The 26,976-nt window shown below is 35.3% G+C and overlaps 2 protein-coding genes across 2 annotated transcripts in view; one reads left to right on the top strand and one right to left on the bottom strand.

Annotated features, from left to right (window-relative positions):
- The window catches only part of LOC111058443 (neuroligin-4, Y-linked-like), an 850,919-nt gene extending 838,289 nt beyond the window's left edge, over positions 1 to 12,630 (top strand). Inside the window, 1 exon segment of the mRNA XM_039440114.1 lies at positions 5,843 to 12,630. Coding sequence (XP_039296048.1) covers positions 5,843 to 6,861 — 1,019 coding nt within the window. The 3' untranslated portion in view covers positions 6,862 to 12,630.
- Positions 12,631 to 17,429: 4,799 nt separating this feature from the next.
- Positions 17,430 to 26,976, bottom strand: part of LOC111043338 — a 134,118-nt gene continuing 124,571 nt past the window's right edge. The window contains 3 exon segments of the mRNA XM_039440400.1: positions 17,430 to 19,224; positions 19,227 to 19,659; positions 23,562 to 23,706. Coding sequence (XP_039296334.1) covers positions 17,430 to 19,224; positions 19,227 to 19,659; positions 23,562 to 23,706 — 2,373 coding nt within the window.

The following is a 26,976-nucleotide window of genomic DNA, read 5'->3' as shown; positions in this document are numbered from 1 at the left end:
ATTAACAACTTATATTCGTCAAATGAATATGCATACTAATCATACTAATCAACTAACACCTCAGTATGCGTATTTCTACACAGATGTCAGTTTCGTGTATGATGATGCACATTTGAGTCAAAACAAGAGTTTACTAAGAAACTTGTGTTGATGAAAAAAAACTGTGTTTTCTCATGATTTATTGGGTAAAGCTGCGTTCACACCAAAATTATTAACAAAATGTTAATAAATTGATCCTCATAGATTGAATATAACTTATTATACACATGATGAACATATGTGTTTGTCAAGTTTCGTTCAATCTAATAGAATCTATAAGGATTAATTTATCAAAATTTTGTTAATAACTTTGGTGTAAACGCAGCTTCAGTTCAAAACATCTAAAATAGTCTTTTTGGAAGATAAGAGTGGAAATTAAATTGAATCATGCAGCTAAGGGCTAACATTGTGATTCTACATCAATGAGAAAATCTTATCTTATCTGAAAACTAAGAAAATGCATCCCAATAAGAAAAAGAGTCAATATAAATAATCTTACTCTCAATTTTCCTTTTCCTTCCACTTCCCCCATCTTCCATTCTCTCTTCTACTCCTTCATCTTTTTCTTCTTCCACATCTTCTTCATCCTCTTTTTCTTCTCTCCTGCCTCTCCTTCTTCTCCTTCTTCTTCTTCTTCTTCTCCTTCTTCTTCTTCTTCTACTACTACTACTACTTCTACTATTACCACTTCTTCTGCTTCTTCTTCTTCTACATCTTCTTCTTCTTCTTCTTCTTCTTCTTCTTCTTCTTCTTCTTCTTCTTCTTCTTCTTCTTCTTCTTCTTCTCCTTCTTGTTCTTGTCCTTTTTCACCTTCTCCTTCTCTTTCTTCTTCTCCCTCCTCTTCGTCCTCCTCACTCACAGCCCCGGCTACACCACTCAGCTTCAGTACTCTCGATAACAGAATTAAATCGCCTGGAAAATTGCTTTCCAACGAAGGATATTTTCTTTGAAGCCTTCTCACATGCTTTAGCATGCATTTCACACGTTGCCTACTCTCTTAGGCTCACTTTCTCTCACTCTCTGACTCTCTCACTCTCTCTCCACTCTTTTCTCGCTCATTCTCTCTCTCTCTCTCACACACACTCTCTCTCTCTCTCTCGCCCTCTATGCCCGAGTAGGAAACTTTTCCCAATAGATTCTCTCGCTGTATCTTGAACTGAAATGTATCCTCGTCTGAGACCTCCTAAGCACTTATCTAGCGATTTCTTCCGTTGATTCTAGAAGATTTTCACTGATACAGATGTAGTGATACTCACTTGAACATGTACGGTTCAATGTTGTACACAATCGTTATATTTCAAGCAATACTCTGTACAAAATTACTTTTGACTTTGAAGAATATGCTGCGAAGAGAGATGCAGGGAAATCGGCTAATTACAGTAATGAATAGAATAGAGTCATGAAAGTTGAATAGAGAATCGACAGTTGCCAATTTGTCGATTGAACTCAGTCGACTGAGCACTTCCAGAGAGGAAACATCCATATGATTGAGTACTTTATAATGTAGATTACAATATATACTGGCTTATACACTTATATACAATAGCTTACAATACAGCAAAATTATAGATGATATCATGATTCATACACTCTCACCCCAACAAAACAGTAAAAATCGACAATAAGTGACAGTAATCGGCTTCATATAACAGTAAAAGTTGCGACATAAGCTCATTATACCATGGGATATCTATTTACGCTATTGTTTCTCTATGCTATTAAATTTATAGGTCACCTTTGAAAATTATAAGAGATTCTGTACTATTCCTTCTGTTCTCTCCTCTAGATATTACTAGTAGTTCTGTGAACAGTAGACCTCACGCAGTTTTCTCATTCACAAGTACCTCATTGAAACTATAGACCTTATGGAAATACAGCAATACAAAATATGGCTTCTCCACACATCTGTGTAATCACTTGACAGCTGATTTATGATGAATAATTCTATAGTCTGATTCCTACTCTAATATTGGCGTATGAAGGAGGCTCCTTTTTCCTTTTATATTATCCTTGAAATGCAAAATTTCCAAAAACCTTGTATATATGTCGACGCGCAATTGAAGAAAAGGGACATACCTGTCAAATTTCATGAAAATCTATTACTTCGTTTCGCTGTAAATGCGCGAAATATAAACATAAATATCAACATTTGAACATTAAGAGAAATGCCAAATCGTCGACTTGAATCTTAGACCTCACTTCGCTCGGTCAATAATATCATAGAGAAACAATAGCGTAATCGTTCCTCTATGATAATATTTAGTTCACTCAGTTCAAAAATGAATATTGCTTTTCAATCTTCTATTGTTGCTTAACAACATAACATAATAAAGCGTCAAGGTGCGTCGCATTGTGCAGCGTAAAGGTGGAACTCCAACCTGAAAAGTGGTGCATTTCAGTGTTGGCGCTCTCTTGTGACAAAGGGTGTTGAAACGCACATAGATTTTTGGACGTAAGATTCTCTGAAATCCTTATTGATTTTCTTTTATTTGGAATAACTTGACTTTGTCAATATTTTCATCCATTCTGGTAGAATAGTATTAAGGAGGGTGGAAGATCGAGTCCAAAAAATCTGGTGTGGCGTACTAACACAACTTTCCTTGCCGTTATGAGAATTGATCACCTGACGCTAGTGTTCTCGCGCATCTCAAGTCTACTTATAAATAAAGATCTGAGCCAGCTGGTGACAGGACAATAACGCTGGAGACATAAGAGGTCTGCTATCTCTCCATAGTGAATGATTTAATAGAATCAACATTTGCCAACAGTTTGCAATTGGATAATCACGTTTTCTCGAATTTCGAGCTTATTTTCAATTTCAAGTGAAAATAATTCTAAACATTAATTGGAGATATTTTCATGTTCTATCTTTCCCACTTAACATTTTTTGTTTAAATTGTATCTGAAGCCTGATAATTGGGAATCTAAAATCAAACTTTGCATGGTTGAAGCGGAGCTCCTGAAATTTTCACAGATATGGGACTTATGGCAGTTGATAGAGCTTATCAATAACTATTTTAGGTATGAATTTAATAAGAATCGTTGAAGCCATTTACGAGAAAATCGCGAAAAACCCTGTTTTTCACAACATTTTCTCCATTTTAGCCGCCATCTTGAATTGCATTTGATCGAAATTGTTCGTGTCGGATCCTTATATTGTAAGGACTTTAAGTTCCAAATTTTAAGTCATTTTGTTGAATGGGAAATGAGATATCGTGTACACAGACGCACATACACTCATACACACACACACAATACCCAATACCCAATACCCGAAAACAACTATTTTGGACTCAGGGGACCTTGAAACGTATAGAAATTTAGAAACTGGGGTACCTTTATTTTTTTCGGAAAGCAATACTTCCCTTACCTATGGTAATAGGGCAAGGAAAGTAAAATTCGATGTGTTGGTAACTGGCTTAATGTTGGAGCGGTATGTTTGGACCCATTTCATTACATGCATCACATTCGATATACTCAAATAATTAATATACTAACTAATATTTCTAACTAATATTAATATACATTCTAACTAATATTTAATACATTCTAATACTCTAAACCTTGGAGCCGCTCCATTACATTTGCATCCTAACTCGGGGATATACTGTATTTACTAATACATGTATGACATTCTATATACTCCTATATCTAATATACTAACTAATATTTCTAACTTATATAAATATACATTCTAACTTATATTTAATATATTCTAATAGGCTACTCTAAACCTTGAAGCCGCTCCATTATTACATTTGAATCCTAACTCGAGAATATACTGTATTTACTAATGCGTCGTTTCCATTCTTTACTCTTATGATTACTCATCCCATTATCATACGTAGCCTATATGAACTAATCTCACCTTATCCTTATCATATCTCAAGCATGAAGGAAGGATAAGCATAAGTTATTTGTCTCTGTCTAAAGTCAACTGAAGATGGCAATGATACCCAATAAACCTTCCAGTAGTCGCGCCCTACTCAATCACACGAGCAGTCGCGTGTTGTATTTTGTACAACATCCAATTTTCCAAGTGTTATGATCGATTACGCTATTGTTTCTCTATGATATTATTGACCGAGCAAAGTGAGGTCTAAGATTCAAGTCGACGATTTGGCATTTCTCTTAATGTTCAAATGTTGAAATATGTTTATTGTCAAAACATATTAGGTAGTAAATTGTATTATTACTTTCTCCATCTTCTTGGATTATTTTACGCCTATGAACATTTGGATGATTACCATTTCATAGCCCAATAAGCAAAGCCATCAAGCAAAGCATAATAAACATCAAGCAAAGCCATCAATTCTGTGTTATTGGTTCGTTTACAGTCCCCGTATACAGTATTAAATATTATTAATTATCATCCCTATCTTATGCACAGTGCGACTTATGTACTAAATGGCACCCAAAGACTGAATCATTGCTCGGTTGATACTGCAACTCAGTGGAGTGATGGAGGGAGAGTTTTGGGATGCATAGGTGACTCATTCACTGACACCACCCCATTCAAAATAGTTTTGTGCAGCAAACAAACTGAAACTGTTGTACTTTTTACAACAGCGCGACTGCCGGAAGGTTAAGAAGCTTCAATAATGAATTTTTCAAAAATGAATTGAATAATACAATGTATTTCACCGAATAATAACTCCGATTAATTTGAAAATCAGAGAGCCGTAGAGTCAATCCTAAGAGAAGCATTCATCTGCACGTGACAGGACCTCTTCCGAGCAGCAGTCTACAAAGCTAGACTTAATTAAATAAAAACACACATATCGTCAAATTCTACACAGTTCTATTTGGTACACGACCATGGTTTCGTGACCACACAGTTATGTTGGCTAACATGTAACAATTCATATTCAGTGTTCACCTTAACCTTTTAGTTCAACCTTCAACCTTAACCTTTTAGATTTAGTCAGCTTGAAAATGTGACCTGCATGATCACAAAGCCATGGTCTTGTACCGAATAAAACTGTGTAGAACTTGACGACATATGTGCGTTTTTATTTAATTATGAAACAGTTCTACAATATTTTCAGTGACTGAGTCGAATTTTTAGAAAGTTAGAATTGCTATGATGGTAGCCAACCTCCGTAATGGAGGAGGTATCTGTGGAAGAAAATTAAAAATCAAATTTAATCATTTATTTATTTATTCGTGGACAGAATCACAAATCATAATAACATTTATTCATTTATTTATCTATTTATTCACAACAATATGGGAGCATACGGGAAACCCCCAAAAATTGCTCCCTAATCAAAAAGAATTACAATAATCACTCTACAAAGAAATTGAAAATTGAGAGAAAGAAGCAAGGAAAAAACTGTTTCATATTAGTGAAGAAAAAAATGTTATGAGAAACTAAAAATATACTGAATACTGTAGACTTATATACTAGAAACCATTTACAATATGAGAAAATGATAAGAGAGGAAACAAGAAATTACAAATAACATTCCCAGAATGATGTGAATTATATGCTGAGAATAAATTAAGAATAAGAATCAGGTGAATGATAACAGAGCTAAGAATGAAAGGAAGTCATCTACTAAATATGGTACTCTATGTAAGTTGATGGGGTCTAGCGTGGGAAAAATATGATTAGGAAGGAACAACCGACTTGGCCCAAATATATTCCATTCCAAAATTTTGATAGATTAATAAAATGTCCAAAAATAGGTTATGTTTCTACTGTGAAACGTTCAAGTTCAATTTTCAAATTGTAATGTTTGTGAATTTTGAATGTCACTAATTATGAAGATAATAATCATGAACTTTACGATTGTTCCAGGCATGAAACCACGCATGAAGAACCATTACCGCGCACACCAGCTATCAGTCTGGCTACGACTCATCCCAGAGCTCCACCGGGCCGGCATGGAAGACGTTGTCGCACGACACAACCTGTTCCGCAACCACAACGACAACGACCTCTACGACGGAGTCGTACGACCCGACCCGCTCAGTCGCAGCGGTCCTGTGTCAGCAGCCGCAGCCGCAGGCGACTCCCGCCGCAGAGGAAACTCCGCGCAGAACGGCACAGTCGCGGAGATCGTTCTACCAGTTACTACCATGGAGACTATGGTGACGACCTGTATCAGTGTGACAGGTTCCAATCAGGGATATGTGAATCCTCATGTTGCGAATGCGTCTGATACGTTGGCGAGTTTTGAGGCTGCAGGGTATGCTGCGTATTCTACAGCTCTCAGTGTGACCATCGCGATAGGATGCTCGCTACTAGTCCTCAACATACTGATCTTCGCGGGGGTTTACTACCAACGCGACAAAACCCGGCTTGAAGTCAAATCCATGCAACAACAACAGCAACGAGACATCAGTTTCGAGTCAACAACCTCCAAACACTTCCACCACGCGACCTCCGCTAGTGTAATCGTTGATGTTGAACATGACACCTCCACTATGATCCTAACTGGAGGGGGAACTCTCCCCAGATCCTCCTCCTCCCCCTCATCACACTTGGCAACACTGCCTAGGAACCACGTGACACCGTCCAAACCAATGCAGCAGCAGCAGTTGAGACCTGATTTGGGGGCCGCGACTCTTCCACGGAACCTCGCCCTCCTGAACACGATGGATATGCCTGGTGTGGGTGCACCCCCCAATGGGTCAGCCACTCTGCATATGTCCCTCCCAAGGCCTCCTCCGCCTCCTAGGAGTAAAAGTCCTCCCGAATCGCAACCCCTCCTCACGGGGCATCATCATCTGCAGAACAACCCCACTTTACAACAGCAGCATACTAAGTCCAACCTCAGGGTACCTCAGGCTGCCATGAGTGAGATGAGGGTTTGATGGCCCTTGAAAAACCATCAAATCGTTTGTAAATATTTTGTGATATTTAGTGTGAAACTGTTAACTTTAACTGAACTGAAACTGAAACTGACATTCAGTGTGAACTCAATACATTAGAATAAGATTTGGTTGTTGTGGTATATGGATAACTACCACAATACCACCCTCACAACTACACAGAAAGTGGACAAAAAATGGTGGTTGGTGAATTTTTATCAACTCATAGTGTGAGTTGAGAGTGGAGAGGTGAATATTAGATTCTCTCAATGAATTCAGTGGAAATATGGATCCATAGACTGATAAACGATGTATTTTAAATAACTATGTGAACTGTTTCCTCAAGTGGATCATCAATACTCTTCGATTTTAGTGTGTATGTAAGAATGGAGACAGAAAAGAAGAATTCAGGATGGAGATATATTTGAATTTCTATCTTGTTTGTCTAAATTTTAGAAACTAATTCAATTCATAATTATTATTAAACGTGAATCTCAATTGAATGCTGTGAAACCATGGAATTTTCATCTAACAGTTTACCCTGTTGTTGATATTTGCAGTAGCAGAAGTCTTCGGAGTGATTTACAGCATTTAATTGGGATTTCCGTTGAACTTGAATATTATCTTGTATTCACAGTGAATGTTTGGGGGAGCAAAAGTATCAGAAATCTTGAAGCAAAATGCATTGTAACATGGTATTTATTGGTTGTGTGGTTTATCACTTTCAAAAATTCTTCACTGTTACTGAATGTTGAACTCTTGGATTTTCACTGTGTAGCCAACAGAAATTTTATTACAATTTTATACGCGTGGATATTCCACATTCATGTTTCTATTCCATTGAGGATATATTACAAGTGAAGATGTTACTAGTCATTGTGATCATTTCAAGTAATCTGAATGTTGAATGTGGAAATGAGCAATTGATGCTTTTTGAATGATGGTATGAAGATTCTGAAAAGTACGGTAGATATTGTAAATGTTAAGTTTGGTTTTCTGATCTTTTATTAATCCACTGAATTGGTTGAGGTATTGATTGTTAACTCTATTATTTCTGAATGCTGTTTTTGATGTATCTATTAATTTATATCAGATGTGCATAGAGAGTTGGTTTTTCGAGTTTGAATTGGAATATTATCAAAATCCCATGAATCATTGTAATATTGAATTAATTTATTTCTATTCTCTCTCACAATGGAGCACAGATCGGGAGAGAGAAACTGAGAATACCTTGTACTATTTCTCTCCCAAATTTTGGTAACATTGAAAGGTAACATGAATTCAACTAATGGATAATACTCTATCTTGAGTCACGATGTTACACACATTGCTATAATTCTTTATCTATCGAGAAATCATGAAGCCAATTCATGTGGAATATCGTGGAGGGATCTGTTCTTGAAGATTATTATTATTCAAAACTTCAAAGCACTTGGTGAAAAAAATAATTGTTCATCAACATTCAGGGCCGTATTTAAGAACTATGAAACTGAGACGTTGGCTCTCAATATTCTCTATTCAAAGTATAAGTTTCTCAAGTTCCAGAGAACATTATTGAAGAAATCACACCATTCTCAAGCAACCAATAAGATAAATCAATGGATTTCAGGTTGAAGATTTCAGATCACTCCCGTGTTATCGGATGGGCTCGTTAACCTGTCGGTTACGGCTGAAGTAAGGCCTATTGACGGCTTAAATGTTATATTCAGGCGAGGTGGAACCTTCCTGCAAGGGTCTCCCCACCAACAAAAGCCATACGAATTTACTTTTAATGGATATCAGAAGCTGTTTTAACGATTGCAAGTGATTAAAAAATGGATTTCAGAAGCTTTTTTAACGATAGCAATTGATTAAAAAAGGCGTGCTGGGTTCAGAATTTTCTCAAGAACCGTTCATGAAAATGTTTCCCTCCGCACAGTGATGAAGGCAGAAATATTTCGAAAATGGAAAACTCATTAATATTTCGCTCATTGACATGCCCACTGGAGTCAGTTTTGTAATACGCGTATATTCTGGTAAAAGGATCAATGAGTATGGAAATAATTTCATTTTCTGTTTCCAAACTGCAAAAACCATATGATGAGGTCCTCGTTACAATGGCAGTGAGGAAAAATTGGAAAACAACGTTGCCGATCCTCGGTCTTATCAATGCCTTCTATAGACTGTAGCTGATACAGGTTTATTGATGTAATAGCAACTGTTCGTTTAAAATAATCAATTATATTTTATTTAGCAATAAATTAAAATTATTTTTCAATAATTTCATAATCAAGATAAAATATTCTGTTAATTAATTATTGATTCTACACTGTTGAAAGACAATCTGGCTACAGAGCAAAGCGAGAAAGAGATAGCGTTATTAGCATTGTTGAATTATAGACAAGGATAGCAATACCATTGCTAATCAAACTCTGCCATTATAACGTGGACCTCACTATAGAAATTTGAAAGTATCAATGTTATTTATGTATTATCAAAATAAACAGTTCATTTGTGTAATAGGCCTATCATGAATATTGTCATCGAGATACATGGAACGAGTATGAGATATTCAAATACCAGTATTATTTTGTGGGAGGACTTATGAGATTCCTAAGATGGAATGCATTTAATGGAATACGAGATATTGTCGGAATGTTGTAGTGTGAATGAAATTCCAAAAACACATTTGTCAAAAAATTACTGTCACTGAGAACTGAAGCTTCAAGATCCCTTGAAGATTTTCATTTTTTAATATTGTTGATTTTATTTTTGAAGCCACTCATTAGGAATTCATATTCTTCACTTTACACGATGCATTGGATCTATTCCGTTCTATTCTCATTGGAGTATTTCAATTCTGAACGAAAGATTTTTTTCTGCTGATACTACAGATTCAAGAGTGATTCTTGAATCTTGTCTGTGGTAATACATGAAGCCCATAATGCCTACATAAAGTTCATAGATTAACTATAAATAACCAAAGACCTTGAAGATATATAGACCCACAATGCTTATGCCTTCCCAATGATAGCTCTTACTTGAAATTGAAGGCCGCCATTGGGGTATTTTAGCACGAGATATTATATATTATTTATTTGTAATACTATAGATCACAAAGGCATTGGTGGCATTGGTATGTAATAATCTTATGGGTTGCCCCCTCAATGGCGGATTTCAATTCCAAGTACGACACTAGCGCTCCATGTGAGGCTATGCATTTTTAAGGTCTTTGTAAATAACAGACTGTCATCTATACCAATCTATAGCGAGGTTCACGTTATAATGGCACTGTTTGATTAGCAATGGCATTGCTATCCTTGTTTATAATTCAACAAAGAGGATAGCGCTGTCTCTTTCTGGCTTTGCTCTGTTGCCAGATCGTCTTTCAACGATGTAGAATTGATAATCAATTAACAAAATATTCAATCTTCATTATGAAAATTCATTATGAAATCATTGAAAAATATTATTTCTTGCTTAATAAAATATAATATTGATTATTATAAACGAGAATGAACAGTTGATATCACATCACTAAGAGCTTGTTCACATGGCAGCGACTTACGCTCGGTTGTCGCGCGGTTGGCAAATCGCTCGATTTGCCAGTCTCGTACACATGACAGCGATTCATGAGCGATTTGCCCGCGGTTGAGTCTGAGATTACAACCGCCGCAATTTGCCGGCGACTACTAAAAGCGAGCGATCGCGCGACAACCGAGCGTAGATCGCTGTCATGTGAACAGGCTCTAAATCTGTATCAGCTACCGTCTATAGAAGACATTGACAAGACAGAGGATCGGCAACGTTGTTTTCCTATCTTTCTCCACTGTCATTATACGCGTAACGATGACCTCACTAAGTAATATCTTGAAAAATATCTCGTTTTATTATACTGAAGCACATTACTTTTTTGTCAGACTATCAAAACTCTTCCCATGTTTCTGATAAACTTGTTAAACTTATTATATTATTACTGAAAAATTTGATTCAGTACTAAATCAATAACATAAAATCGACGTAGAAGATGTCTTTGACTGGATTAATAACAATAAATCGATGTACCGGTAAGCGATGTTTTTGACTGAATTAGTAGTCTAAGCCTCTGAAACGAAGGAGCTGTGTGATTGGTCGACGGCTTTATCAGTCGCCATTTTACCTTCACAGCTCTCCACCAATAGAAAGAAAGCAGCATGAGAATATCACGTGAAAGTCATTGTCCAATAGTAGGCCTACTGCTCGTTCAATTTATGGCGTGTCCTTCATTAGCAAAGCCACTATAATATTTTATGGTTTCTGGAGTTATTTATACCATAGACATAGAGAAACAATAGCGTAAGTAGATATCCCATGGTATAGCTAGGGCGTTTATGTCACAACTTTTACTGTTATCTCAAGCCGATTACTGTCGATTAACGTCGATTTTTACTGTTTTGACCGGGTAAGAGTGTATGAACGGCATAATATGAGAGACTACCAGCGTCATACAGCTCCACGGGAAAGAACTACGTGGACTATCGGCTTGAAATAACAGTAAAAGTTGCGACATAAACGCCCTATACCATGGGATATAATATTCTATTTATGCTATTGTATAATATCTATTGTATTATATCTTCCTCCGCCAGAATTATTATTTCCCCTTGAATTGTCAATGTGAACAAAATCAGATTAGTCCATTGCAATTCTTTCAAGAAATATACCTTCTAGGAAATTGCAATAGGCTAATCATAAAATTGCATCGTGATATGAATAAAAATAAAAAATTCAATGGATTGAATGGCATTATAGCCGAAATATGTCGTGATTGAACATTTTTGTATTCCCAATTGTACTTGAATTCCCAATTTTTATTTATATTTAAAAGTAGCCCTGAAGAAAAAAATACTATTTGATGATGCATCGTGATATTATGGTGTTCACGCAATGACCATAATACTATGGTTTTTCAAAATTTTTTTCAATAGTAACTCTGATTGGAGACGTGGCAGATGAAATAGTGGAACGACCAGAGCGCCAAATGACTAAATCGGGCCCTGAGAATAAGATTGGATTTGAATAGGGAGGTTTCACGGGATGGAACGTGAAAGATCCGATATTTCATTTATGTTTCTCTGTTTGTAATAGTTTCAAAATTGAATAGAAGTAATTTTATAGAAAACAATTATCTCTGACTATGGAACGAACAGGTTAACATTTTTGACTGTAATTAAACTTTCATCAAATATTTTACTTGTACAGTGTAATATAATGTATCAATGGAATTTGAAGTAAGGTGAAACATTATTCCTCAATCATCGATCATGATCATCTTCCTTTAATATTATTATACTGATGATAAAATGATTAAATTCGAAAACAGAATTGTGGAAATCTTGATGATCAAGAAACTATTATCATTCATACTTTGTAAAATAAACACTTCTTTCAAAAGTTACCATACGAATCCTAGTTTGAAGTTCTAGTTCTAAAGTATAACATTCGTATTCTAAAATATCGAAAATGTAAAATAAAGTTATTATCGGTAGTAGATTTTTATCAAATTTGTTGATTGACTGGACCTGTTATGAATGTTGTATGTTCAAGAATGACTAATCACGAAATTTAACCACCTATCATCATAAAAATTCCTTGTTAAATAGTTCTAAACAAAAATATTATTCAAGATTTAAGATACCCTGTTGATTTTTCTGAATGATATCGAATGTGTAAAGTTAGGTTTATCAATTTATGAATCGAATGTATTGCAAATACGTGAGGAATATACTTATAATAAAATCTGGTTTTCAAATACTTTTCTTGTTCATTTTTCAGCCAAACACCGTATTCACCTTTCCTTTTGCTCTGTCATCATTTTACCTTGAAACTGTATACTGATTGTTTCATAATTACGACAAGAAATTGAGTATGAACTGCATCATTCAGGAAGTGTTATTCATTCCAAGAGAGATGAGATCAATTTGAGAAAATTCTTGGGAAGACTGGGTTGATGTGTGAATGGTGGAGAAAGTATTAAATGCTTTTAATAGATACAATTCTCAAAGTACATAATGTGGAATAGCATCGTATCAAATTATTGTTTATTCATAAAGATTTCTGTATCTTTCATATATTTTTTTAAAGCAGTGTGTTTCTATCGTCAAGTAATATAATAGAGAAAAGATAGCATTGATCTTGCTTTGCCATAGGATGAAACAAACTCATGTACTTGTTTATTCTATTTATTTATTTAATCATTCAGAACTAGTAGTTCTGTGAACAGTAGACCTCACGCAGTATTCTCATCCACAAGTACCTGATGTCAACTGTTCTAAATGTTAACAAACTCAGTTCATCCAGTTCGTGATGATCTTTCTATCTGATGAAAATTAATTTTTTAGAATCAAAAATATTATAGATTTTCCAGCATTATTTAGTTTTATTTGTTCATTTTTATTCACCTATTAAATTAGTTTTTTCAAATGTGAGAATATTGATACTGATGGGCACGCATAATAATACCATGACTGCAAAACAAAATATTGAAACCAAAGACCTTAAAGCTGCGATTAGACCAAATTTATTAAAAAAATGTTAATAACCAAATCCTTGTAGATAATATTAGATTGAACATAACTTATCATACACATTATGAACATATGTGTTTGTCAGCTTCCGTTCAATGTAATAGAATCTATGAGGATTAAGTTATAACCATTTTTTTAATAACTTTGGTGTAAACTCAGCTTAAGATGCATACCTCTTCAATGTTTTGATTGAAACTATAGACCTTATACAAATACAGTAATAGACTGGCTTCTCCACACATCTGTGTAATCACTCTTGTCAGCTGATTCATGATGAATAATTCTATAGTCTGATTTTTACTCTAATATTGGCGTATGAAGGAGGCTCCCTTTTCCTTTCATATTATCCTTGAAATGCAAAATTTCCAAAAACCTTGTATATACGTTGACGCGCAATTTAAAAAGGAACATAACTTTCAAATTTCATGAAAATGTATTACCGCGTTTTGCCGTAAATGCGCAAAATATAAACATATAAACATTCAAACATTTGAACATTCAAATATTAAGAGAAATGCCAAACCGTCGACTTGAATCTTAGACCTCACTTCGTTCGGTCAATTACACAACTTACAGAAAAGTACCACAGGCTTATAAGCCCAAAACGGTTCCAATTCTAATTTATACAACAGTTCAAATGTAGCAAGGTTATGTGTCACTTATGTTTCCTTATAAAAGTGTTTGCTTACAAACGTATTTATAGTTAAAACAATCTTGTATAAGTTTTCTCTGGCCATGCTTAGTATGTTTTTCTCCTCTATGATATGAGTTAATATTCTAGGATGAGTAAGAATCACCATCAACCTCCTGCTCTTGAATAGGGAACATTCCACCAGTTCCACGCAACTGGAATCCCACAGAAAACGAACTTTCTAGAATATTTCAGTTCAACTAAAAAGTGGGCTTGCCAAGTTGCAAATAAGCCAGGCTTGGGGGAACGTGCCAACTATTCCCTGCATTTTCCTTCTTTCCCCACCGACGGAGTGGAACAAAATTCGAATGTTTCGGTCCGAATTTATGTAAAATCAAGTCAGAATTTGAAATAATTTCAACTCATCTGCAATTTAGAATATAGTATAAACTGTTTATACACGATTTGATGTTCCATCACCGTTATACAATTATAAAATTTATTGTAGAAAATTTAATTGGAGATAAAATTTGTAGGGCCGTACTCAGAGACAATAAGTTTTTCCCCCTTATTGTATTTGACTGCAATCTAACACTTTAAACAGGTCAATTCTAGCTTGAATTAATAGGTTAAAGTTTGACAATGAAGGGGTATATCACTCCTCCACAGTCTAGTTGGACGATGCTCATACACTTACTTATAGGAAAGATAACTAATAATGTTCTCAGGAAATCATGTTCCAGTTTTTCAGTTACTAATAACATAGAAAAGTTTGTTCTATTTTAGTAACTGTAGTTGCTTGCTATTGAAGCGTGCTTAGCTGAGAAAGTTCTCAAGTCTTGGTTCAAATGCTGGTCATGATCTTCCCAAAAGCAATCAAATTCTGGGTGAGGATGTGGAAAAGGTAGTTACTGGGTAGATTCGTTCCAAATAATATTCTATAGTGAGGTCCACGTTATAATGGCAGTGTTTGATTAGCAATGGTATTGCTATCCTTGTCTCTCATTCAACGAAGCGGATAGCGCTATCTCTTTCTCGCTTTGCTCTGTTGCCAGATCGTCTTTTAACAATGTAGAATTAATAATCAATTAACAAAATATTTTACCTCAATTATGATAATTCATTATGAAATTATTGAAAAATATGATTTATTGCTTAATAAAAAATATGATTGATCATTATAAACGTGAGTAAACAGGTTAATATTACATCATCAAACCTCTATCAGCTACCGTCTGTAGAAGGCATTGACAAGACAGAGGTTCGGCAACGTTTTTCTCCTATCTTTCCCACTGCCATTATAACGTGGACCTCACTATAAACACGCAAAGGCTAATTGTGTCTAGTCTTGACCAGTGACAGTAGAGCTCAACCTCCATTGGTCAACAGCTTATGGCCAATAGCAAAGCTTCACTCATACTAATCCTGCTGCTCAATGTTCAAGCTTGAAGTCCACTATATATTTATAATGGTGAAACAACCCAAAATAGTTTCTCCAATTGTTTTGATAAATTATTGGCTTTGAAGTCGTTGTTTCATTCCACTTTACGCTGAACCTGTGATGCACAAATCAACAAATATGCTTTGTGATTAAATAAATAAATAATATTGGAATGCTTTGTAATTTCAGAAAGCTAGCCCTTCTTTGATACAATGTAATTAACTTGATAATATTATTTTTATACAATACAGTATAAACTATTGACACCAATTTGCAAAATTCACTGAATATAATAATAAGTGGTTTGATGCTGGAACTTGTTTACCCTCCGTGGACATACCCCCAAAAACCTTGGTGAACATAATTATTATGACATAATAAAATATGAATGATGATCATTTTTGTTGAATTAAATAAGACACAAAACAATATCATGTCTTTGAGTTCAACATAAATATAAAATTATATTGGGTAAATATAAATGAGACACGAAACAATATGAAGTCTTTGAGTCTTTTATTGTCAATCGCTCATTCATTAATATAATTACTTCAAGAATATCGGTAAAAAATAGTGATTATTTAAAAATATTAAGTATACCAGCTTATTTGATGACTATTTACAACCGTATAACTTGTCAATGTACATCAGGGAAATATTGTGATCTATAATATATTAATATCGATAGAAATAATTTTTCAAAATTCCATTGGAGTCTCTTCGAATTATGATTGATTTTTCTTGTACAAGAATTTTTATACTACTTGGTAAACAATACCAGAACGACATGAGATGCTTTGGTTTGTTGAACCAGAATGATTTCAGCATGATATGAATATCATACATTCATCCAAAAAATCCTATACGAGTTTTAATAGGTTCCCATTAAATCGGACTGATAATATAATTGAATCCTGTTTAATTAAAGTTGATTTCATATAAATAATTACGTAACACTTTCATAAATCAGCTAGGAGCGAGGGAAGAGAAGGACGGAGATATTATGTGGGTGGCACTTTTTTAACACGTGTAAAAATGTTGGTTTGACATTAAAATTTCGTTTTTATTGTTATTATTATCTGGTTATCTGATTGTTCGTGCATTCTTTATTCTTAGATCATTGTAGACTACTCCGGTATCAATTTACTTCCCTATATAATCAACGAATTGCCTCACTTTAGCACCTACGCAACCGGAAGAGAAGGGAGGAGACATTAAAACATGGAGGGAGAGGAAATAAGGGAACATAAAGGAAATTAAGGAATAAATTCAAAAATCAGAGTTTCATGAAACTTCACATCGCCTTCTTGAGGTGATTCTCCTGTCTGACTGAATGATCAAGAAATATTCTCACCCCTTGAAACGTTTTTGACATTTTTCAATAGAATTACATCATAGTCTCTTATTATTTCAAGCACAGGCATTCTCAACGTCATTACATCATACATACGATCACACTTAAACCTAGAAACAATTATTGACTTAGACAAATACTTATATTATACAAAATGGATATTTCCTGGCATCTTATTCACACATCATAATTATTTTTATTATCCCTGAGATGATTATTACAACTATTCAAAAGACTTATGATGGAGTATATAACAGTTACACTGTTATTTGTTCCCATTCACAAGACTTTTGAAGTACCATTCCAATAACATGCCCCTGGTTCATTCAAACCAGGATGATAAGGTTTCAATATTTGATTGGATTTTCAACTGGTTACAAAAATGTTCTTGAACCACTCTTAGTGACTTGAGCTAACTATATGAAGTCTTCAACCACTTTGTATCGTGGTCTACTCATGACTCTTAAGCCAGTTACACACGCAATGTTTGTCAAGCTGTGTTCAATCTAATAGAAGAACGGCGAAAAATCGATGTGTGTGTAACTAGACTTACAAGTTAGCAGTTAGGAACAAAACCCGTAATCCAGTCTCACAGGAATGTCACTTCTTTGGCATCCTCTTGATTGTTCCTGTATTTGCGGACGTCATATCAGTTCCAGTCTCAGTAGACACAGTTCTTTTCACCGGATTGATCTTCAGCTTCCTGCCCATTCCTAGGTTCTCATTTGGATTGCTTTTGGACGGCATAACGACCACAGGTTTTGACTTTTGTTCGTTCTTCTTCCCTGAAGAAGTCCCAGCCGGAGGCTGAGGGATGATGGGGGAATGCGTCACCCGAGGAATTTGGGAAGATGAGGATGTTGTCGATCCTAGTCCTTTTTTCGAGGATGTTATGGGTGTGGTGGATGGTTTTATGATCACCTTGGGCTCTGCACGTTTCACTTGACTTTGTTTCTGTTGTGCAGGAACCTGTTGTACCCTCATCTGTTGGTCATCTGTCTTAGAACTGATCGACTCTTTACTACCACCCACCTTTCCCTCTTTCTTACTTTTCTTCCCTGCTTGATTACCCCCACCCTTCTCCAATGGTACCTGAGGTGTTTTCACTGCCACCAAACCCTGAACCTTATCCTCAGTTATAGTCGGTTCTTTTCTGGTGAGATGCACTGTGATATGGGAGGAATTCATTGCAGCTACTGGACTATTGTTGACTGGACGTCTTCCCAGAGTAGACACCCTGGGTGGTGGTGGAGGGGGAACTCCACGATTCTTCCCATCAGATGTAATGCTACCTGCACTGTATTCCAGTGGTGGAGGGAGTAGGTGTGATGAAGGAGGCAGTGATCTCCTCTTGTTTGCCTTTGTGTTGTGGTCGTCCATCTCGGGGAAATCTGGGAGAACTTTGGGGAAGTTGCGTCGTTTAATATTGTCGAGGGTGTCCTCATGTGGGGTTGATGCAGTCCCCACACATGCATCATCACGTGACGTCACATTCACATCCTTAGAAACAGGTGTGTACAGGCCGTCACTTACACACTTCTTCTTGGGGACGAGATGAATGTTATCCAAGCGTGATATGCTGGACTTGGAGTCACCACTCTCTGAAATCGGAGAGGGATCAGATATAGAATGTGAGTGCACAATTGCGATGCCGGGGTAGAACATATCAACAGATGTTGTCTCGCTATCGTTGAAGCATTCCCGGCAGGAGACTTCGCTGTCATCAGGATTCATTGCATCAGAACGCTGCAGCGAGGGACGTTTATTGAGGTTACCCAGGGATGTTGACATTTTCAGGCCACCCAACCCGTTCAAACTCTTCCCCTCATCTAGTGACTTTGTCAGTTCTATTGGAATCTGCTGCAAGACACTTGGACTTCTGGTTGCAGGGGTCGCATCAATAGCTACCGACACTTTTTTGGCTTTCGATTTATGGTGTGACATGGTTGTACTCTCTGGTTTCGATGATAACGAGGACATCTTGTGTGTGTTGGTGGAGTGTTGATCAGCATATGTTTCAGTGCTGTTCATTTTCCTCAACACTTTGTTTCTCCTGAGGAACCTGGGTGAACAGCGTTTGATTTCGTGCGCTATCCACTCCCTGACTTTTGTATGAGGATCCATAGTCATGGTGCTACTGCTCTCCTGTCTATTCATGACTGGTGCCCATCTGGTAACACTTCCGGTACCTGTTTTCGTGCTCCCAGCCTTGACAGGTTCGTAGATACCTTCACTACTCTTTAGTATACTTTTAACCTCAGTTTTCTTGAGTTCTTTTGCAGTTGCTCCCCCATCTTCTTCCTTGTCTGACGCCCTCATGTAATGTTCCCCATCCTCGTCTAGTGTCATACTGCCGTTCCCACATCTGTAGTGAGTGTTGAAGACTCGTTCCCTCACCCGTAATCTATCCCTTGGTAACATAACCCAATAAACGCGCACAGGTTTACTAGTAAAAAACACACCCCCACAAACATCACAATGCTCAGAGCCAGTGATGAAGCAGCCGCCTTGATTTCTTCGTCTTTGGCCTCCTGAGAGATCTCTGGTGTTTTCTGGCGCTCATCTGATGGCTCCTTGTACTCGGTTTGGGTGAAGTTGTAGAAGGGGTCCCAACCACCTCCCCTGATTGGGTGGTGTTCTCGGTGGGGTGGCGGAACCGGGGGCGGTATAGGGTCCACAGGTCTGACCACTGGCCAGCCGCCTCCCATTGAGGAGAGGTCTTCATCAGTGTCGTCCAGGTTGTGGAGGTTCCTCAGATGGTCGGGCAGGTAGTCGTTCCAGAATCGCATGTATTCCGCCTTGTACTGTTGGTTGATTTTGGGTGGAATGCCTGTCGAAAAGAATGTAGAATTTGGTTAGACCAACAACAAAATGTTCCTACATTCATATTATAAGATATGACCTGTTATTGTACTGCTTCGATAGAGGTAAATTCATAATTCATGGATGGGGAATAATAGTCATTTATTTATGATATAACTTCATTAATGAGGAGTCCTTGATAGTATTAATTGCGTATTGATTCAAAGATTGCTTTATTCATTAGATTGAATGAAAAAGACTGCCATGAAAAAGATTGGTCATGCCCTTGACCAATAGCAGTACTCGCCTACTAGTATAAATTCTGCTGCTCTTGTATTTAGTTTTAGTTTATCAGAGATTGACAATGAAGTAATAACCGAGACCGGTCTTTCTAAGTATCAATGAATTTGTGGTTTTTTTGACAATTTCTTAGTCTTTTTCATTCAATATGAATAATAACCACAATAGAAACTTCTCAACTACACAAAAAGTGAAAGAAGCAAGTCAAGCTGAACAAGTGAAGTTTCATTCATTAGAATTGATTAACCATTGAGACATATATTTTTCATAATTCAGGCTGGTCGCATATTGAGACGCCACTTGACCAGTGAGTATAGAATACTCCATACTCACTGTTAATTGAATATAACATTCAATGTTATATTCCATACTCACTGGACATGACATGACCAGATTATGCTAGATAAGTCATCATATTTCGGACTATGTGTTATCTGAATTTGGAAGAGAAATAGCACAAGGTTACCTTAATTTCCCTCTCCCTATCACTTTGATAATTCACTTATTGTATCAATGAATAAATATAAATAGATAAATTATATTAACTGGCCTATAGCGAGGTCCACGTTATGATGACAGTGGAGAAAGGTAGGAGAAAATCGTTGCCAAACCTGTCTTGTCAATGCCTTCTATAGATGGTAGCAGATACAGGTTTATTGATGTAATTTTAACTACTGTTCATCCTCGTTTAAAAAATCAATTATATTTTATTGAGCGATAAGTTATATTTCATAATGAATTTTCATAATTAAGATGAAATATTTTGTCAATTTATCATTAACTCTACATTGTTTGGAGACGATCAGGCAGCAGGGCAAAGCGAGAGAGAGATAGTGCTATCCGCATTGTTGAATGATATACAAGGATAGCAATATCATAATGAATCCACGTAATTAAGATGAAATATTTTTCTAAACTAATTTAAGATAATAAAATAGCCTACATCTAAACATTTTCACTGTTGAAAGTCACACTGTTTAAAGTCACACTGTTAAATTCTACACTGTTAAAAGTCAATCTGGCAACAGAGCAAAGCGAGAAAGAGATAGCGCTATCCGCTTTGTTTAATGGAAGAAAAGGATAGCAATACCATTGCTAATCAAACACTGTCATTATAACGTGGACCCCACTATAGCAGACTCAGGTCTCGTCTAAATAATGAATTTCCATAAATGAGATGAAAAATTCTAGTAGTTCATCATTTTTACTCATAGCCTACAAACAATTTGTCAACGGTGCGAAGCTAGAGGATGATAGGGTTGTCTGCTCTGCTCAAATACAGAGAAACAATAGTGAGCTAATGATCCTGACTTTTCAACCTGAATATCGATATAGATATACAGCAGCACGGATAAAAAACTGGTATTTAATGGTATTTTCCGGTATTCTTTACTGAAACATAGACTTTCATAGAATAATGTGCTAATGAAATACTACTATTCATATTTCCATCTTTACTATACGTTGATTGATATTATAGTTGCCTGAAATTGAACTTGAATTGAATTGAGAATATTGGGAAACATAATCATGCAGGCAAGTTGAATCTCTGAAATACATGAAGGATCTGTATCTCTGTAATGTTATCATTGTAAAAATGTGATCATTCTGGCAAGGTTCTACAAATTCCGAAAATCTATGATATTCCAGTCTTTTCAAAGCCTGATTCCCATCTAACAGATATTCCATAGCCTGCAACTACAAGACAAGATATCCTTCAGTACAGCAGCCTTAGTAGCCGATATAACTATAGATAACAGTAAACACAGTTATAGCATCTATAAACCAATAAATATTTGTCATCTCACAATATAGCAGCATGGAAAATAAAATCATCTTTCGCTAGCGGGCATCAAATACCAGCTCGGATACTAGATTTTATTCTCGTTTTTCTAGAAAATTCCCTTCTATCCTATCTGTTTTCCCCCTCAATCCTCTGCGAAAATTCCCTTCTTCTCTCTCTTCTTCTATCTCTGTCTCTTTCCTCAATCCTCTGCATTTTTCTCTCTTTTTTTCCTAGGGGAAACTCTATCATTTTCTCTCAAATATTTAGCTTTCTCCAGATATTCCCCCTGTTTCTTCTAGAATCTATGTCCTTTTTTCTGCAGAGTTTCATCATTTTGTCTCGGATGTCCCGCTTTTTGCCTAGAAGCCATCATAAATGTAGCAATTCGTATAACGACATTGTTATCCAGCATTCTCTGTCAATGATAATGGCGTAACCGTTTATCTCATTTATTCTCTTGTCAAAACAAGATACATCAAGTAGAAAAACTGCGTTCCAAGTACCGGGAAAACTCTGGTGGAAATTGTGGAAAGATGGATTCGGCGAATAGGGCTCCAGAAAAAAATTTCTCGTGTTTTCGTGAAAGATATCTCTTGATAAAACGATAACGATTTCTACTGTGGATGTTTGTTTTATTTCACATTTTGTAAGGTGATTCTCGTGCCTCGTTACATCAAAAACAATATGATCAGTTGAGGGATGAATGAATGAAGCTATAAGGTTGGCTATTAATATTGTATTAGATAAAGAAAATTGAATGTTTTCCAAGAAAGCTGTCTATAGATAAAATGATGGAAATTTCAAGTGTTGATGATCAACTTCAATTCATTGGGTAATTTCCGTGTCACATTCTATTATGAATAAATTTGGGGGTTGAATCTCGGGAAATATGATTAAATATAGTTATTATAAGTATATATTTATATATTATATATTATAAGTATATATTTATATATTATATATTATATATTTGGATCAGATACTTTCAGATATTTCCGATTGATCAAGAGCGTAAAAGTACGTAATATATATTACCAGGGAAGAAAGTGATCCTTTCAAATGTTTAAATTTGAATTGGAAATTCGACATCTCAGTGCAAATAATTTGTATAATCTTATAACTTATTTGTAATGTATACTATCAATAGAGAAGAGAATAATCAAATGAATGAATGAATGGGAGAAAAGAATCTCCATTCAACTCCATTTCATTCTACACTGAGAAATATTTGTCTCTACAATATCAAAAGGTGTATTCAAATTATTGTGATTTGGAAACTTGAGTAGTCGAGCCTGGTAGATGAAAACTACAATACAAATGATATTATACAGGATAGACAAGTTCATAGCTATTCAGTGATTTACAGATGGAATTGAATAGAGAATGCATTTATTCAAATGCTAATTAATATATAATTATTATTCAACGAAAATCCTAAATAAATGCTGTAAATCGCCCCGAAGACCTCTGCAGTAGCAGTAGCAGAGGTCTTCGGAGTGATTTACAGCACTTATTTAGGATTCTCGTTGAATGATAATTATATATTAATTAGCATTTGAATAATTATTATTCAACGAAAATCCTAAATAAATGCTGTAAATCACAATGCAAAATAATAATTTTATTCAGTGATTGTTGTACATGAATAGGGTAACATTTGAATTGAATATGACGGAACATTGAATGATTCAAGTTTAGAAACTACAAGAAAAATAAAACTCAACAAGATGAATACATGAAATAACAAACTAAACGGAATAGGTTAACACAAAGAGTGTAGAGAGAACTCATCTAAATTCAAACCTGTTGATCTTCAAAATTTCTCAACAAAGCTTTTCACTCACCAAGACTTAGAAAACTCTGATTGTTGATTGTATACTCTGGCCAGGTCAAGTCGAAGTGTCTCCAGTCTCTGTTCCTTTGATCGATGAACGGGACTCGTTTAGGGATGTTTGGATTGCTGGAAAGTAATAGAAACATTGATTTAACAGAAAATTACTTATCATAATACCGGAAGGTTTCAAAGGTATTCATGGATAGTCCATGGATAGATCATTGTTTATCAATTCTAAATCGAGTCTATCAATTCTAGTTTAAACTCAATCGAGTTTATCAATTCTAAATTTATCAAGTATATCAATTCCATGGATAGATCCTTGTTTATCAATTCTGAATCAAGGGGGATCGACATCAGAATGTTTGGATTGCTGAGAAATACTGGGGATCATATTTTAGTGAACTATGACATTTTTCATTGATAGAATAACTTAGTTTGGTTATCCATGGATTGATTATTGTCTATCGATTAAATCCAGGCTAGGCGAAATAATATTTTGGACAATGCAAGGGCTGAAAGTCGAGATTTTTTGAACCTTCTCAGAACTTTTGATTTGTTCTGTGTAAATAATTTGCCTACAAGAGGTAAGGCGTGTTTGGACAATATTGCGGCGAATCTACAGCCTGGCTCTTATAAAGTCAGTATGTTGGAGGAGGGCGTATTGTCCGACCACGCTGGAATATGGTTAGATTTTACCATTACAGAAAATGAACCAAAAACTGGTAAATCAATTGAAACTAAGAGAATAATAAATGATTTTAAACTACATGAACTGGAGAAGAGTCTCAGGAATGTTGACTGGACGCCTTTGTATTGTATAGAGAATGTCAATGATGCTTTCGAAAAATTCATGGATATGATAGTGAACAATTTCAATGGCTGTTGTCCGGTGGTGAGCTATACTATGAGGCCACAAAATAAACAAAAAAATGCGTGGTTCAATGAAACTATTGCTAATATGAGAGTTATGTTATTGATCTTATATAACAACTGGAAATCAAGCAGTGATGAGGATGATAGGCAGCGATACATAGCATTCAAAAAAGATTATAAAAAAACTATTGCAAAATCTAAAATTAAAGCTAATGATAATTGTATTCGAAATTCAAAAAATAAATGCAAAACAGCTTGGAATATCATAAAAACAGAATCATGTAAAAATAAAACCAAGCAAGAAATACCAGTATCAGTTGATGTTCTAAACAATTATTTTATTAATGTATCTGATAAAGTCAATAATGTTCACATTCCAGAGAAAGACCCAGTAGTGTTACTTGATAAGTTTGTCATGCCAATTGAACTTCAAAATAGTTTTAAATGGAAGAAGGTGAGCTCTAAAATAGTTCTGGATAGTGTGAAAAATCTAAGTTCCTCACATGCTGGTGATGTCTATGGACTTAGTAATTCAATATTAAAAAACATTATTACTGGTATACTCACGCCACTTACCTTTTTAATAAACTTTGTTCTCTCTGAAGCTACTTTTCCTAATTGTCTCAAGTTGAGTAAGATTTGTCCTGTGTATAAAATAGGCGATAAGACACAGCCCGACAGTTACCGCCCTATAGCCATTGTCCCTATTATTGGTAAGATTATTGAATCTGTTATGTTTGATCAAATGTATGCATACTTTGATTGTAATAATATTCTATATTGTCATCAGTATGCTTACAGGCCTGCTCATAATACAATAATGGCTGTCGAGACTATTATAAATAGGATCTTAGAGTCTATCGACGAAACTTGGGTTCAACGGGCTTTTCTTTCTTGAGTAATTTATGTTGAAATTAACTTGTTATTGATGACTGATATTGTTTGGTTTTGTGACGTATTGCTATCTAATCGGGGATAGTAATGCGCCCCCGAATCAGATGAAGAATGTCACCAAAGTAACATGAAATTGTTGTTTCTGTTGTTCGATTTCGTTGCCAATGTTTATTGAAGCTGTTTGTATTTTTTTTTTTCAAATTGTAGTGTTATTCTATAGTATAAACCTATTAAATCAGGCATTGCAAGATTAATTGAAGTTTTCTTGACTCTAGCCCGTTCACCTGCATGAATTAGGTATAGACTCAGGTTTTTTCTAGATGTGTCGGCCTATTTCTAAATTCTAAATTTTATTCAAAATTGTCTTCTTTATCATCTTTAAAAAGGTAAAGGCACATCTTATAAATTATATGTAATGTATACTATCAATAGAAAAGTGAATAATCAAATGGATGAATGAGAGAAATGAATCTCCATTCAACTCCATTTCATTCTACACTGAGAAATATTTGTCTCTACAATATCAAAAAGTGTATTCAAATAATTGTGATTTGGAAACTTGAGTAGTCGAGCCTAGTAGATGAAAACTACAATAAAATGATATTATACAGGATAGACAAGTTCATAGCTATTCAGTGATTTACGGATGGAATTGAATAGAGAATGCATTTATTCAAATGCTAATTAATATATAATTATTATTCAACGAAAATCCTAAATAAATGCTGTAAATCGCCCCGAAGACCTCTGCAGTAGCAGTAGCAGAGGTCTTCGGGGTGATTTACAGCACTTATTTAGGATTCTCGTTGAATGATAATTATATATTAATTAGCATTTGAATAATAAATTATTATTCAACGAAAATCCTAAATAAATGCTGTAAATCACAATGCAAATAATAATTATATTCAGTTATTGTTCTACATGAATAGGGTAACATTTGAATTGAATGTGACGGAACATTGAATGACTCAAGTTTAGAAACTACAAGAAAAATAAAACTCAACAAGATGAATACATGAAATAACAAACTAAACGGAATAGGTTAACACAAAGAGTGTAGAGAGAACTCATCTAAATTCAAACCTGTTGATCTTCAAAATTTCTCAACAAAGCTTTTCACTCACCAAGACTTAGAAAACTCTGATTGTTGATTGTATACTCTGGCCAGGTTAAGTCGAAGTGTCTCCAGTCTCTGTTCCTTTGATCGATGAACGGGACTCGTTTAGGGATGTTTGGATTGCTGGAAAGTAATAGAAACATTGATTTAACAGAAAATTACTTATCATAATACCGGAAGGTTTCAAAGGTATCCATGGATAGATCATTGTTTATCAATTCTAAATCGAGTCTATCAATTCCAGTTTAAACTCAATCGAGTTTATCAATTCTAAATTTATCAAGTATATCAATTCCATGGATAGATCCTTGTTTATCAATTCTGAATCAAGGGGGATCGACATCAGAATGTTTGGATTGCTGAGAAATACTGGGGATCATATTTTAGTGAACTATGAAACTTTTTATTGATAGAATAACTTAGTTTGGTTATCCATGGATTGATTATTGTCTATCGATTAAATCCAGGCTAGGCGAAATAATATTCTGGGCTGTGGAGGCTATACATCACTATTTTTGGGACTTTTCTTCCATAA

The sequence above is a fragment of the Nilaparvata lugens genome, chromosome 13 (genome assembly GCF_014356525.2).
Source record: "Nilaparvata lugens isolate BPH chromosome 13, ASM1435652v1, whole genome shotgun sequence".
Taxonomy (NCBI): Eukaryota; Metazoa; Arthropoda; class Insecta; order Hemiptera; family Delphacidae; genus Nilaparvata; species Nilaparvata lugens.
The sequence above is the reverse complement of the archived record's forward strand: the minus strand, read 5'-3'. Positions and strand labels throughout refer to the sequence as shown.